Here is a 16,987-nt window from a genome sequence, read left to right on the forward strand (position 1 = left end):
TTGTCCACCATATCCTATATATCTGGCCCACTGTGCGCCGGTGCCTAATCGAGTCAATGTAATAAATAATATTATGTTATTCTATATGAACAAGTTGAACGATAGAGGAGCCTATCTAGATGAATTAAGGTTAAAAATATACTACTATACGATATACAATGCATTAGCTTTATTTATTCTAATAAAAGTAAATATGCTGAGTATGATGTATATAGAAAATACAATTATAAATTAGCTGGATTAAATAAGTACGTATGTAGCAAAACATATACACATATTATACAGAGTTTTTTTTAATTATAAATTAGGAGCTGCTAAATATTATGGATCCTGAGCAGAAAAAAATGAAGGAATTGTTTATCTCTAACACAAATGGCACTACTTTGACAGAAATATATACCATAGCTGCATTTTCTGTATTTTGTTGTGCATTATCAAATGTAATTCGTCTCTTACTGCGATATCAACCACATTGGATTTATGAATTATTTCTGGATAATATTTTCATTGTGATCCCTATGGTGCTTTCTTTTACAGTTTTTTCAAGTTTTTCTAGTGTTTCTGCAATATTTTTGTTTTTCACTTTGTCTATTTTATTTCATTTGGTGACATCACAAATATCTCTAAAAAGATTTATGGATTTTACTAAAAATTTAGAAAGTGGAGAATTCTATTACATTAGTAATTACAAAGCTAATATTCAGATTGCCTCAGCTATTTGTATTTTAGCAGTAGATTTTAACATATTTCCTAGGAGATTTGCAAAAACTGAAGTTTATGGTATAGGTGTTATGGATTGCGCTGTTGGTGCTATTGTTTTTAGTACAGCTTTAACTTCAGCACAAGTAAAGCAGCAGAGTAGAATAAATTTTAAAAGTTTTTTAAATACATGCAAGAGCTCAGTAGTTTTGCTGAGTTTAGGAATTCTCCGTGTCCTGTTAATTAAAGGAAGCCAATATCAAGAACATGTAACTGAATATGGAGTTCATTGGAACTTTTTTATGACTCTTGCTTGCATCAAGTTTTTTGCTACTGTATTATTGTATAATTTTCCAATTTTACAAAAGCAATCCTGCTTTGTTATGATTTCGTTTGCAATTATTATTTTATATCAAATTATGTTAAGCTTTGGTGGACTGACATTCAGAATTCAAAATGGTTTAAATGGTGATAACCAGAGAAATAGTTTTGTTGATGCAAATAGAGAGGGGATTTTTTCAACTATTGGATATTTAAGTATATATTTTTACGGCATGTTTTTTGGTAAACAATTGATCAAATCAAACTACAATGTGGCAAACAAGGTGTGTTGGTTAGCATTGTGGTTTGTCATAGGATGCACCATTACAAATATTTTGAATTATTTTTCTTTACCCATATCGCGACAAATGGCAAATTTTTCATACTTTTGTTTCCAGATTTCTTTTAATGCTTTTCTCCTTCTTGGCTTTTTAACAGTTGATATAATATCCTTAGCAGTTGTAGATGTCAAAGGAAAGAAAAAAGATGAATTAATCAGTTACAGAATACCTTTTTTATACAGAGTAATCAGTCAAAATTTGTTGGTTTACTTTTTGTTAGCAAACATGATGACAGGTGCTATAAATTTCTTAGTTAACACTTTGGAGCAGTCCCACTTAACTAGTTTTTTTATTATATATACATATATACTTATCTTAAACTGGTTAACTACTTGCATATACTTTATTTCTGGGTATTTGTAAATTTCTGTTTGATTGTAGTTTTAAAAAAATGGTAGTTTATATTTTTTGAAATAATGTTGGTTTTCCTCAATTACCTTCTCTACTCTCTATGTAGCGAATCCAAGTTCTAGTACTGAAAAATACAGAATTTTCTAATGTTTTCTGAGTAATTTGTTCAAAATTATATTTGTGAATAAATTTGCAAATAGAGGAGTTCTATGCAAATATTAATGAAACTTTACTTAAAAGAAAATATTACACAATGCTATATAAAACTATACACAAAACTATATACAAAACTATATAAAACCTGTATAAAGTTAGAAGTAGAGCTTTGCGGTTTCCAGACAGTCAGCAAAACATGCTGATATTAATTTCAAGTCCACTTGATATACAAACTATGTGTAACTATGTGATTATGTGCAACTTTCAAAATAGTTACCATCATATTATATTCCTGATCCTCCAGATTTCTGGTGGTCAATATTAAGTCTCGTTTTTTGTTGGAATGACTTTTGAGTATTGATTTTTTTTTTGTTTAACGAAAGCGTCTCCTCTTACTTTCCATTTGTTGATTGGCAACTTCTATGAAATATCAAAAATTCTATCCATGCATGAAGTGTAGATAATCCGTATTGCAGTCCATCAGACAAACAAGGAAGTTTCATAACTTAGACCATGTTGTTAATGTCATTTGGTAAACATCAACATATACCACAGCTTTGGGCTTTGTCATTTATCATAATAACTTGAATGGCATGTTTGACTGAAATGGAAATGTCATCAGATAACTCGATACAGGTTTCTACAATATTAGAGATCTCTTCTTTCATAGTGACTTCTACAATATTAGAGATCTCATCTTTCATAGTGGCTTCTTCGGATATCAAATTATTTGATTCTTTTTCAAACTTAAATCTTTAAGGTCGATGATGTAAAAGGATGAAGGTTTGGGGTTCCTTAAAATAATAATTAGGGTTTCCCTAAAACAAGTCGTAAAAGTTGAAGTGGAAAAGTTCAAAAATTTCGAAACAATTTATCCTTTTAAATCGCGGAGACTGTCAACAACATTTGTTCTAAGACGGCCGCGAATGAATAATCTTCGTCAGCTTGATCATCTCCGTGATTTAAAAAAGAATTTCTGTGGTTTTTATCAAACGGCAACTCAAATAACTTATAACTTTTTTATAATACGATTTTAAAGAATTCGTAATTCATTTTTCATTTGAAATATTAAATGATTGTGTGATTTTTTTGTACAACACTTTATGAGATATATTTTATCTCATAAAGCGTTGTAAATAAAATTTTTCGTCTAAAAACAAAAATGTACTAATTGTTTTTTCCAGTAGACATAACTGTAAAAAAAAAAAAAAAAAAAAAAAAAAGCAAGATTAGTGTTTTAAAGAAAAGTAATAAAAAAAACTGAAAATTTTTTAAAAATTTGAACATTGGTTTATGAGCAGCCATCACGAAAATTATTTATTTTTGGATAAGTAATTGTCGAAAAATAACTATTACATATTTATATTTACACAGTTTGGATAATAGACTAGATGTTAGTTGTTAGGAAATGTTCGTATGTAAACAATTTATCAAAAAACTTTTTTTGCATTACCACCTGTTGCTCCTTGCAGTGAACACAATAATGAAATTATAAATCTTCTCTTCTATAAAAACTTTGTTCAAAGTTTTGTGTTCAACAAAAAGCCACTTAAATTTATAAAATTTTTTAGTTAAAGTTCGTTAATTGTGTCATACTGGAAAACTACGTAATGTCAATTTTTTTTACCACTTTCCACGATAGCTTTTGCACAATGCAATTACACCCCTTTCTAAGTCCTAGGGATAACATTCAAGAGCAACAATGTTCAGAGTATTTAAGGAGAGTTCGTCGTTCTCAAATTCTCCGACGCAGGGGCACTTCTATTTGCCAGACCTCGCAGTCAGCCTTCAGATGACCTGCGTCCTCGCCTTCACTGTGTTTTCCTTTTCATTTCCAAAACTTGCATGTTTTTAAGTCTTTGCCGTTTCTTAAACCATCGTCATAAACTTAATTTTATCACATAACATGCCCTTGGGTGGCTTCAATCATGCATTCTCTTTAAGCAAAAAAGTTCTAAGCACTTTTGTTTACGGATCAGTACTCAGCCATGTCACGTCTTCAACGGTAACTCCTTCAAATTGAGGAAGAATTCCTAATGCTAAAGAGCTGGCATTAACCCACACTTTACCTTCATCAGCACGTACTTTCCTTACATTTACTAACACTTCATCCAACACACACGTCATCGCCCTACCATACACCACATCATCTTTCTCGACTCACAAACTGTTCACAAACAGAAAAAAACTGTCCTTCTCGATAATTTCCTCTCAACCAAATCAATGGTCCATTACCAGCGATCCTTCCACCATCCTTACTTTTTAAACAATATGTCAAAAAATGCTTCCTAACGTACTCCATGTTTGCCACATTCTCGTCAACAAAAATATCATCCACAATTTTTGATGTCCTTTCCTTCATAGTGTCATCTAGGTCAACGGTTGCGCTTACTACATACAGACTTCATTATTATCGATGCCACATAAAGTCAACTGGCAAATTGCTTTAAAGAGTACCGTTTGCTCTTAAACATCACCTTTTGATACGACCACAATGTCTCATCCACATTTAACTAGATAACTGCTGGTTTATCACCAATTTCTCTTTAGTGCCTCAGCTGCTCTTCACAGATGTCCGAATCTCTTGTGAATGCCTAAATGAGCCGATTGACTTCTTCCAGTTTTGCACCGGCCGAACTTTAATTGTAGTAGCTGGCCATTTGACATTCTTATCGTACATTCATCATATTCCAATAACCATACTTGCTTTATCTACTCTAAATACCAAATATATTGATTGATATTAGGAAAATTTATATTAGCCTTTAGGTTGGCTTTTAACTTTCCATTAAGTTTATTTTAAAGTATTTTGCGTAGATTAAATAAAAAAATAAAAAAATAAAAAAATTGATATCGATCTTTTTTAAACGGCGATCTTTTATAATGTAGAGGATTTACGCCAAGTCATTTCAAAAAGCTGATAAAGAACGATCCAATTTTATTATTGAATTAGTTACGAATGTTAATGTTTCAAACGTAATAACAATTATAAAGTTAAAGCAACTTTTTCTAATCAAACGAGTTATAAGACCATGGCCCCATATGGCCCCTTGTAATCTGTGAAAAAAATGAAGGGTTGCAAAAAAGTATTAGCGTGCACAAACTATAACACATATTTGTAGTAGGTGATGGTATTGTTTAACAAGATTATATTTGTAGTTATCACTATTATATTTTGTATTTGTATTATTATATTTGTTGCATATATTACTAGTAATTATACATGGTTTTGTATCATTACACTAAAAAACTTTTAGCCACCATCATCATCGCCACCATTATAAGACACTATATCAAACAAATATTTTAGCAAAACATTATCAATTGTATACAGTACATTTTTAACAACTATTTTTTAGTTCTAAACTTTTTTCTCCTTTAGGGAATTGTTTATATTACAATTCGCTAAAGGAAACTTAGTAAACATATGCAGTTGCATGTAAAAATAACTGTTTTCTGAAATGCTTTAAGAAACCAGTGTAAGAAAACTTTTCATTATTTTCCCGATTAAAATATTTTAACTGATGTTTGATTCGCCTGCAAAAGTTACACGATTTTATAGTTACAAGTTGTTTTACTTTCTTTTTTTTTTACTTACCAGTAAAAAGCTCATGCTTGCAGTAAGCTCTTTGCGTTATAGTGAAAGTAATAAGTTATCTTGTTATAAATTTAAGGTATCCTCAATTCAGAATTCTTTCCTTTTGAAAGAGAATAGTTTCTGAAGAAAAGTAGGAACAGAAAACAATAAATCAAAACTGTTTAAATTATATTGCTCAATTATATAATTACAAAAATATATATTTGATGGAACAACATCGTTCCAACAAAATATATATTTTCTAAATATATTTTTTAAAATATATTTTGGTTTTTTTATTGTTTCAATAAACTTTATAATTATAATTTAACAATTATTCTTTTATGAACCTATCTATCAGAATGTCAGAAAAATATCAGAAAAAAGGTTCTATCTAATTCTGTTAAGTTCTGCGTGTCTATCTAAAATTAAGTATTTATGCTGAAAAAATCTTTAAATATTGGAATATCTCTACCGTTGGCGCAAGGAAACTCGTAATAATCTTCTATCCTAAGCATTGAGTGCCGCCGAAAGACTTCTGTTTGTTCGATATTTTTTGTATTTGCTATCCCTATGTCCGAATTGAATTTTTGAACATTAAAAGGTAGACTCAGTTTGTTTGTTTCTAAAGCGTTGAGTGAATTCGAGGATTGGTACGAAGAGTTTTCTAAATTTATGCAATCATTTAGGCTATCGAAGGAAATTTTTGAATCGTTCATACTAGTTAAACTTTTACTTCGATGCGAACAACGGTAATAAAGTGATTTTTTAATATTGACAGATTGTTCAAAAAGTTCTGTTTCATTTAAATCATTTGAATCACGGTTGCTTTCATCGGTTACACATATTGCTGGCAAACTAGTTGTTGAGGCTTTATTGTTTGTATCCGAAGAGTTTAATTTACCATTATCCTCATGAACCGCTAATTCCTTACTTATGGTTTGATCCCTTTTTATATCAGGCATATTATCATCGAAAGCCTCTGTCACGCTCTCTTTACTTCTATTTAAAGGCGCCCCACCGTCCTCAAATGCATGATTTACTTGCAGCGATACCTCTTCATAAACACTATTTTCAAACGAATAAGCTGTGTCTCTTTCCATAAATTCTTGATCTGAAACGTGCCCTAGTAAAAATTTTTCTTCGTCACAAATAACTTTTTCTTTGCACAAGTCTGGTTTTCGCTCCGTAATACTCTGAAGACTTGACGTCAGGGCTGTGTCTGTACTTCCATTTTTATCGCTAGTGATGCGTTCAAAAGCAAATTTTCTTTTCATTTGCTTTTCTATACAATTTGGTGTTAAGTTGTTGTCTTTCCTTCGTATTGCATTATTGTTCAATCGGTCTATACCTTGTCGCTTGATTGTTCGACGATCTCTATCTCTCGATGATAGGGATAAAGGTTGTCTTAGCAGTCCTCGGAGATTTCCTTCTAACAAACGACGGTTTTTTTTCGGTAAATTCATGCGAGCTTTGACATGTGCATAGTATACGCTAAAGTTGCTGCCAATAACTGAAATAGGAAGAGCAACAATAAGAACTCCAATTATTGCACATATTGATCCAAAGATTCGGCCTAGCAATGTGACCGGGGTAATGTCCCCGTAGCCAATTGTAGTCATTGTAATTACACACCACCAGAAAGCAGTAGGTATGGAATCAAACTTAGATGCCGCATCCATATTGTATTCAACCGCGTATACAAGACTCGAGAAGATAATAACAGGAATAAAGAGGAGAAAGAAAAGTAATGTTAACTCATGTGAACTAGACTTTAAAGTCTGCATGAAGACTTGCAAACCATAAGAAAGTTTAAAGCATTTGATCACTCTTAATAGACGAATTATTACTAAATTCTCAATTATAGGATTTTCAACAATTATGATTGACAAGTACGAAGGAACAATTGAAGCAAAATCCAACCAACTTTCATAGTTTTTAAAGAAAGCTTTTTTTTGTGGGCAAACGATCACTCGGGTCAACAACTCAACAGTGAAAAATGCCAAGCATATATACTTGATACTATTCAGTATGAACTTTGAAATCTTATTATTTTTTACGATTGAGTCAGTGCTAATGCAGTATACGGCAATTGAAACGCATATCATCATGCAAGAAAGATAAGAAAACTTCTAAAAACAACATCAGCAAATATATAGATAATATATATAAATACATAGATAATGCATATAAAAACACCATAGAATATTTAAATAAAAGCATACATTAAACAATCTTAAATTTTAATAAATAATTAATTTCTAACAAAAGTAAAATGATATAAATAGAATTTAATAGTAAAAAAAAAAATATGGAAAAAAAAAATCAAATACACATTGTGAAGAATAATTTTAAATCATGCATATCAATTTTATGATGACACGAGTCGCTTTACAAAAGCAAAGTCATACCTTGGCAAGATCCGAGGAGAATGGATCATCCATGATTGCCCAAATCCGGGAAAATTTTTTACTGAAATATCCTGGGCGTAACGAAATAAAAGATGTCTTGCGTTCTTTTCGGAGATCTTCAAAACACGGTCCCTCGAATGAGCTGAGAACTTCCTATAAATAACAATGAAAAATATCGTTTCCTCTAATTTTTAACCACACGCTAAAAGAAAATAACATATCTTTTGTGCCTCCGCCCATGCGTTTAAAAGAAATCTTCCGAATCCAAGGTGAAATTAGAAAATCAGTTCGTTTGATTTAATCAAGCTTGAATTAGCCGAATCATTTAGATTGATTTGAGTCTTTTTTTAAAAAGTACGATAAAGAAATAAAATAAAAAATGATAAGAAAAACGCAGAGCAATAAAAAAAGAATCTTTTTCAAATCAGCTGCTGAAAAAGTGAAAAAACGATGAAAGTTGTAACAAAAAAAAAGTAGCAACAAATGCATCGCAACAAATAAAAACCGACAAATTTCTCGGTAAACAAATAAAAACCGACAAATTTCTCGGCAAAATTTATTTAAAAACAGTAACACAAATAAACAAATTAAAGTTAAAAGCAATAATATCTCGATTGTCAAAATTTAGTTTAAAAAACGTTCGAAATAAAATATTTACTTCTGCCTCTCTGTGTTTGGTAAACCTTTCCCAACAGCAAGGCTCCATTTGCTTTTCGTCGATTCCCCAAAACTGCAGTTCTTCACTAAATAATGGTCCGCAGACGTCTGTTGGTGTATGCAATTTTCCCGTGCGGTAAAAGTTTAAGATATGAACGAATACCCCTGATTTAACAAAATTTGAAGTTAGAAGTTTCTGAATCAGGAAATTCCATAAGCTTTTTTATATGTATTTCAGTGATATTTTTTATTCGGTATTTTTTCGAAATTTTAGGTTTTCTGTAAAATTCGTCCGATATGCTTTACTTTAGCAAACAAAAATAATAAAAGAAAATGTAATACTTGAGTTTCTTGAGGTTTCGTTACATTTACATAGAAAATTAATAAATAGAAAAAAAATGGAACGACTTTGGTGATAGAAAATGAATTTCTACTATTTCATAAATTCAGAGTACTATGGACGGACGTCTTTCCTAGAAATGAATTTATAAAATTTTTGAGAAATTAAAAAGAGGTATACCAGGATGTCTGTCAAAGAAGTATTCTTTTTGATTTGATTTACCATCTTGAAGTTGATTTTCTGCCAACCAAGAGAGTCGAGTATCTGAAATATTTAGCAACGTCGTGGCAAACGTTTCGAACTTTACCCCACCAACGTTTATAGTGATTTTGTCAGAATCATCATCATCCTGATCAAACATTTTGCTGCGTGAATTTTTTTATTCGAATAATTTTTTCTACTAATAATAAATCTGCGAATATTTGAGCGAAATTTGTCAGAAAAAGCAAACAAACATTTTCACAACTACACAGATTATAATATTTATTGCAAATAGAAAAATTATAGTAGTTTTATATCTAAAAATAACTTTTTATAAAAACAGCTTTTTTTGAATTTATTTTAATATATTTTAATAGCAAAAATAGTTTTTAAACAAAAATCTTTTACGTCTAGACAACTCTAAGTTGTTGTTGATAAATATTTTTTTACATAAAATGCTAAAATGGTGTCCCTAAAATGTTCTCCGTAGCCAGAACAACAGAATTTTTGCGTTTCTTATCAAGCAGGCAATCAAAAAATTAAGAAGGCACTCGCTTTAGTAAAAAAATATTTACCTTTAAAAATTATACAGCTTAAAAAACCAAATTATATTTTTCCATAAATTATTATATTAAAATATAGAGATTAAAATTTTTTTTTTTACAAAAGTAAAAAAGTAACCTATGCAAACATACTCAGTTAAGCAAGAAAGATTCACGAATATCATGGCAATATTACGTAATGGTATGATTATGAATGATATTATAAAAACTTTAATAGATTTAGAAGATAAGAAAATCTTTTTCAATAAAATAGGAGGTCTTTTCATTAATTGTTTATAGAGGAAAAGAAGCCAAACTTACCAAAATATAACAAACCATATGAAGGTTTTTTTTTAATTTCTATGACAATTTCCATATTCATTTTCTAATCTCACGCAGGAGATTCAAAACAGAAAACACCGTTCGAGAGTGTTAAAAAAAAAAAACCGCCACGTTTCCATTCAAGCAAAAATAGGCAGAGATATTTTTCCGAGGCTAATCTGTTATAAGTATTTATTCAATTTTTTTTTTTTTTTTTTAAAAAAAAATATAAAAACAAAAAAAAAACTGCTTCTGTTGAAGTTCGAAAGTTGTTGTTTTTGTTTTTGTTATTTTTATATTTAGTTTTAGCAGTTGATAAAAAGAAAAGAAGATGAAAATAGAAAAAAAAAAAAAACATTTGAGATATACTGAGAAGTATTAGTTCTTTCTCAAAAAACCACGTGTCAAGCTCGATAAAAAATGAATAAGAACGACAACGAGAAATGAACAACGAAGAAAATTGAGGAAATGACGTATAAAATAGATTTCTATGTTTTAGTGAAAAATACAATGAGATTGCACTTTTCACACTATTCCTTATTGTTGATATGAATTGAGCAAATATTGTTTTTTGTTTTCGTGTTTTTAAAATTGAAGTTGCAAAAAGAAATCATTCCTTATTTATTTTAATAATTTGCTTACATAATTGCTCCTAGCACCAAAATCACTTCTATAAACACATGAAGAAATTTACAAAAACGCAATGGTTTTCTATTGCGCCTGAGAAGTGTAACGTTTAGTGATCTTTTGTGCTTCTTCAATGCCTATATATAAGTATATATATATATAAGTTTCTTTTCTCTGACTTGATTGATTAATAATTGAATACCAGCGTTTCTTATTTCAAATTATGATAAAAGAGAATGCAACGAGGAGATGCAGTTTAAGACTTTCAATCGAATTTCTTTTTTCCTCGTACCTCAAAAGTAACATAAAAGACCACCATCAAAAGACCACCATCAAAAGACCACCATCAAAAGACCACCATCAAGTCTAAGCTAAAAGCACAATACAATCGGAAATAATTCTCGGCTATTGAAGCGCTTCAACCTTTTTTTTTTTTTTTTTTTCATTCAAACTTGTTATTCCTTTAACTTAAGGCTGATTTTCATACGCATTTTTTTTTTTTGAATAACTGTACAAAACCATGTAACTAAAATTAGTAGGGTCTTCAGGTGTGACGCATCAAATCGTTTTTTAGTTCAATTTTTAAACACCAGAAGGATTAAGTATTCATGCATATACATGCATGGAAATCATAAATTAACTATAGAAATGGCTTTAACTAAATTAATCCTGTTTATGATAAAAATATACCTACATTTTATGAAATAGAATTATTTACGAATCAAAAGAATCTTTTTTTGCAAGCTTTCTGTAAATTTCAGACTTATTTGTAATTCGTCTGACCGTATAAAGTATGCAAACATTTTGATTGGCGTAATTTAAAAGTGTTATTCTTAACACCAGACCTCGAGATTAATTCATACAGTCGGATTTTATTACTAACCCTAACCTTTCTTAAAAAAATTATACCTTACTATAATTAATAATTAAATGAAATTAGTAAAAAATACCAGAATACTTAAGTTTTAGTGGAATAGAATAGAATTAGAGTTGCACCTATATAACATCTATATAACATCTATAACTTTATCCAATAAACTGCGGCATCGGAGCAATAAAAAAAACTTTTATCTCATTCTCTTAACTAAAGAATTATCATTTTGATTATTTTCCAAAAAAAAAAAAAAAAGAAATTTAGTGTATATTTAAGTGATAAATTATTTATGAAGACATTTTTCTTCGAAAATTTGGCCCTAGGAAGCATTTTTTTAAATAAAAACTATTTTTTATGATATTTTCAACGATATTTTTTGGTATTTTTTATTACAACTATTACTTTTAATTAAACACACAAACAAAATACGCGTTCAGTTTTTAAAACAAATTTAGTTAAGAAACTTTCAGGTTTATGAAACTAAGTAAAAAAAATTTTGGCCAGAAAGCTGAATTTTGACGTGGTTTTTAAGCAAAAAACTCAAAAATCATAACAAAACAGTTAAAATCTTTAGAGATGACGATGTTGATAGTAAATGAAGTTGAAATATTATCAATAAAAAAAAAGTCAATAGAAAATCCTTTTGTGATTATCTTTTAAAATAGTCTCACGCCATTTGAAGTCTCGCAGCTTAATTTATGTTATTTTCTTTTTAGTAAAGAAAAAATAGTTTCAACCTAAACCAACACGAATTAGAAAGTTTTTATAAACTAAAGTTAAAAAGAAACTTACCTCTAAAGTAATACCTTTTTAACATAGTGTCAAATGGAAGATATTTAAAAACTCCCAACATTTAAAAGCCAGCAAATTATCCAAAATACATTTCAAATTTTCTAAATTCAGTATATTGATAAACCTGTTGCTATTCATATTTTAGATTAATAAGGCTGAGGATTTAACTCTTTTAAGGTCAGATTCAATGGACATATTCTTGTTATACGATTGTATTAAAAGTTTTGTTATACCTTTGGCCCCTAAAATTTTTAACTAAACATCAAATTAACAGAATGAAAATAGACGAGAAACATATAATAAGAAGATAGAATAAGAAAATTTCAAGTTCTTCTTTTTATATTTGGATTGTCTTAAGTCGTAAAGAAGTCAAAAAACTTACGTTTGAGAAAACAATGGCGCTAAAAAACTCTCTAAGATTAGTCAAGCAACATAATTTTCTCTTGTGACCGAGATTATGAATTAATGCTTTCATTTCAAGCTTCAAAAACTTTAAAACTGCAAAAAGTGAGTTTACTCACTACGGCTTAAGATAATCTGTAAATATGAGAAATTATTCTGTATTTTACAATGTTTAGTAATAAAAAAAAATTGAACTAACATTTTAACTACTGCAAGTACAATTTTTTACTGTCATGAAACATGATTATTTTAACTGTTAACATCTTTATATATATATATATATATATATATATATATATATATATATATATATATATATATATATATATATATATATATATATATATATATATATATATATATATATATATATATGTATATATATATGAATATGTGCGCGCGTGCTAAATATATTTTGAAAACTGAATATTAAGTTTTAATTACCCGTCTGAGTCATGACCATTGGTTGGATTTCAATTATTCTGTTTCTTTTACAAAGAAGGAAATCAATAAAATGGAATATTACGAACGCAATTTTATGAAAAAATAATAGAAAGATATAAAACAGTGAAAATAATTATGATAAATATCTCACAAAACTATCTAATCGCTTTCATTTCAATTTGCACATTTTATTAATCGCTAAATATTTTAAGATACAAACTTAAGTTATCGTTGAGGTGTTGCATGATTAGAACAAAATTAACATAAATTACAGCTTGAACGAAAAGAAGAGCCTGAATTTGAGACCATAAAGAGTTAATGTTTTTCTTAAAATCGAAAACTCGTTGTGGCCTAGAACGCAGGCTTCGGAAACTCATAAATTATAGATTTTTACTCGCAGTGTAACAGGAAAACGATAAAAACCCAAATCACCAATAATAAAGGGCGTAATTGTAGAAGTTAAAAAACTATAATTATAATCTAGAACAAAAATAAAATGTGTTTATAGCTCTTATCTGAACAGACAAAGTTAATGTTGTTTGTGAGATTATTGCATTATTTTATTTCGAAAATGTTATAAATATGCTTGTGTCTGAAAATTATTAGTAGTTAAAATTAAAGTTAACTTTTCCTAAAAAATTATAAACATTTAATTGGTTTTTTTTTCTTACAGCATTTAGAAACCACTTCAACGCCTTCTTTAACGTAAAACCAAAACATCGTTTAAGCAAATCGAACGACAGCTTTACAAGAACAGAACAAATTTCATTTTCAGTGTTGTAAAGAAGAATCTATTAGTGCAAAAACTAATTCGTTTATATTTCCATTTGAATTGAGTATATCGCAAAAAACAAGTTCGCTAGAACAATCGCATTAATTTCTGAGCATTTAAATTTCTTGTTGTTGATTTAATTTAATAAGAATTCTTATAATTTTTTTTTTCCTTTGCTTAATTTAATTGGCTAAAACATTTAAAGACTTAAATAAATAAAAATGTATGCCTGATAAATAATAAATGATATCTCAACTTTTTCTAAATATGAGATATTTGATATTATTCTTTTGTTTGCAATCGTATGAATTCACGCTTTTTAACCGCTCTATAAAGACGCCCAATCAGAGATCAACCTTGATAAAAACGTTTAGTATCGAAATCAGAACGTCTCGATGTTTGATATATGCTTTTATGTTAAGAAATATAGCAACGAGGATAAATAAAATCTCATTATCAAACATGCTACGTCATCGCGTGATAATGGTTTTTTATTTATGAAGAAAACAAGACCGAACGAGAATTCTGATGGTTTAATCGCCTTTGGTAAAATTACACTTCACAATAAAAGTAATTTTTGGTTGACTGAAGTTGATAAACATCGAATATAAAGTTTGAAAAAAGGCATAGTTCCACTTTCTTAAGCGCACTTTTCTTTTTCTTTTTTGCGTCATAGTTTTTACGTTATTTCTTTTAACATAAAATCTTAAAGTAAGTTAACTTCCGTTGTAATCGTTCCTCTGCGTTACAGATATAGTTGAGTTATTCATATATCTTCGTTTTTATTTTATAACTTTACGCGTTTACATGACATTTTCAATGTAGCACAATTTCCTATGTTATTTTTAACTTTGTAATAAAATATTTAAATATTCAAAAATAAAATTAGTAAATTTAAAATGAAGTTTATTTAGATAAAGTTTTATAACAAAAAAATAAATTTCATTTAAGGTTCTTCATGTGAGTTTTTGATAGCTATAAGTATAAGTTCGGGGTAAAAGAAACAACCAAGCGTATTAAAAGCCAACATAAAGTCAGTATTGATTTTTTTTTAGTTTTTTTAAATGTCAAATATAAAAATATGGGAACTACAAAATTAACACGAGGTAGAGTGGAACAAATTAATCAGTCAGTGTTAATTTCCTAATCTCTCGAAACGAAATCTCGAAAACGAAATGGTTGGATCTCTAAATTATTGTGTTAAATAACTTTATAACTCTAACTTTTTTTTGGAATAGAATTATTTATTTGGAATAAAATTATTTTTTTGGAATAAAATTATTTTTTTGGAATAAAATTATTTTTTTGGAATAGAATTACTTAAACAAAACTTGCGTTTTCTCTAAATTTTTTCAAAATTTTAAAATATTTTTAACTACATCCTCAAAGCTGACTACACAAATTGTGATGAGAATCTTATAAATTCAATCATTTACTTAATTAAGGGCAAATTAATTGACTTTGATTATGGTTGGATTTACAAATATTGAAGTGACTTTTTATTTGGAATTGGTTAACTAGAATTACATCAGTTTGCCGTACAGTTGAATGTGTTACCAGATCTTTTCGAACTTTGTCATGAAGCCAAGATAACTTCATCAAGATGTCAAAAAGAGGCCGCGGTCGATGGATTTTATGTTAATGTGAAAATAAAGAGACAGCAGATTTTTTTATATAACGTGAAAGTTATTTAGTTTAGGGATGATTATTTGTTACAAAACTAAAGTAAAACTCAAATAATACCATTGTTGCGAAATAAACTTTGAAATATAAAAAACTTGCTATAAATTTTAACTATTAATTAAATGAATATATTTAGCTGGTCCTTCAATAATCTTTAATTTTTTTAGCTATAGATAAATGTTTATTTTTACTTATTCTTAATATACAAAGAATAAGAACAGCATTTAAGATAAACCTACTCTACCCACCTGATAGGTTGCTTTCATTAGAAACTGTTTAAACGATGAGATATGTTAACTTACTATGCTTAATGCAAGGTGTCTTAACTCGTTGGTTTATTTAGTACAAATAGGATAATGGTAAATAATAGTCAAGGTTATTAGATAACCAAGGATAATAACAGGTAAAAAACTAACATCACATGAAAGCACAAAAGCACAAAAATTTAAAAAACAAATTTGTTAGTCATAAAATTGTAACAAAGTAAAATATAACAGTTAAAAAATTTTGGTTTTTTGATTTTTTACACAATTTTTATAGATCTGACTTTCTTTTGAAGTCGGATTATGACTTACTAAACTTTTTGCTGCAAAAAAATAATTAGGAGAATTTATTGTACATTTCTAGAATTTCTTTTTAAAATGATAAAAGATTATTTTTATTATTTTTGGAAGGTTCATACTTACACAAATGAAAATGGATATTTGATTAAAATCAGTTGTGTGCTGAATTTAAAACTCAACCAAAAGACAGGAACAAACTACACACACATACATACACACATAAGTTGCGCACATTTCAGTTTACAGGTTTGACAAATTCATAATATGCCCATGAAAAATTTATAACGTCTAGCTCTTCATGAACAAAATGCCGATTACGTTTATAAAATATTTTCAAATTAAAAAAAAGAAGTAGAAAGTATTCTACATAAAAAGCTTTTAGTTTTTTTGAAAATAGAAAACTACCTTTTTTTAAATGTTTCTATGAAACTCTGTATGTATTACCAATAAGAATGAAGTTTGCAACAGATTGGAGTGTGTATATTAAAATTTTTACAAACGTTTAAAATAAGTATGAACTTATCTTGCTATTTTTTATTTTCACAACGAAAAAATTCAGTTTAAATTAAACTTTAAAGCAAAACATTGAATTTTAAAGAAACTTTAGTTTAAAATGGCCACTGAGGTTGTTGGGCCAGATTTCTAAATTCAAGTACTTAAAAAAAAAAAAATTAAAAAATTTGATCAGACAAAATTAGACCTGCACGAGAACAACTCCTCGTGCAGGTCTTGAAAAAGAAAGAAATCTGTTAAAGACGTACAAAAAACAATTAAATTTATCATCGCCAACATAAATAGTTAATATATATACTTTTATGTAACGCATAAATTGGTATCCTTTGTTGCAGAATTAAAACAAACAAGATTACAACGTAATCACTTTAACCATCACTTTACAATTAACACTAGCTTT

General features: G+C 28.5%; 2 protein-coding genes across 2 annotated transcripts; one reads left to right on the forward strand and one right to left on the reverse strand.

The window, feature by feature from the left end:
• Positions 1-5: 5 nt before the first annotated feature.
• On the forward strand, positions 6-1,775 carry LOC149894658 (glucosaminyl-phosphatidylinositol-acyltransferase PIGW-like). The gene is made up of 2 exons (XM_090092210.1): positions 6-129; positions 309-1,775. Exon 2 carries the CDS (start codon positions 324-326, stop codon positions 1,722-1,724), a length of 1,401 nt encoding a protein of 466 aa, XP_089948336.1. The 5' UTR covers positions 6-129; positions 309-323; the 3' UTR covers positions 1,725-1,775.
• A 3,860-nt stretch (positions 1,776-5,635) lies between these two features.
• Positions 5,636-15,427, reverse strand: LOC145191993 (potassium voltage-gated channel subfamily B member 1-like). Its single transcript, XM_090078825.1, has 6 exons — positions 15,356-15,427; positions 13,728-13,847; positions 9,034-9,202; positions 8,515-8,678; positions 7,857-8,009; positions 5,636-7,577 (listed from the first exon to the last, which is right to left on the reverse strand). Exons 1-6 carry the CDS (start codon positions 15,425-15,427, stop codon positions 5,874-5,876), a joined length of 2,382 nt encoding a protein of 793 aa, XP_089934951.1. The 3' UTR covers positions 5,636-5,873.
• Positions 15,428-16,987: the final 1,560 nt, after the last annotated feature.

This window comes from Hydra viridissima, unplaced genomic scaffold, assembly GCF_058129835.1.
Source record: "Hydra viridissima isolate aposymbiotic clone 2 unplaced genomic scaffold, HvirCarnegie_v1 scaffold_1, whole genome shotgun sequence".
In the NCBI taxonomy this organism is placed as follows: domain Eukaryota; kingdom Metazoa; phylum Cnidaria; class Hydrozoa; order Anthoathecata; family Hydridae; genus Hydra; species Hydra viridissima.

Excerpts from the sequence above, each read along its gene's own strand:
- LOC145191993 (XM_090078825.1), bottom strand. The coding sequence starts at position 15,427 with ATGAAGTTATCTTGGCTTCATGACAAAGTTCGAAAAGATCTGGTAACA. Across the intron at positions 9,203-13,727 it reads TGAAGTGGTTTCTAAATGCT|GATGATGATGATTCTGACAA; the intron begins GTAAGAAAAAAA and ends ATGTTTGATCAG. Across the intron at positions 8,010-8,514 it reads CCAAACACAGAGAGGCAGAA|GAAGTTCTCAGCTCATTCGA; the intron begins GTAAATATTTTA and ends TGTTATTTATAG.
- LOC149894658 (XM_090092210.1), top strand. The coding sequence starts at position 324 with ATGGATCCTGAGCAGAAAAAAATGAAGGAATTGTTTATCTCTAACACA.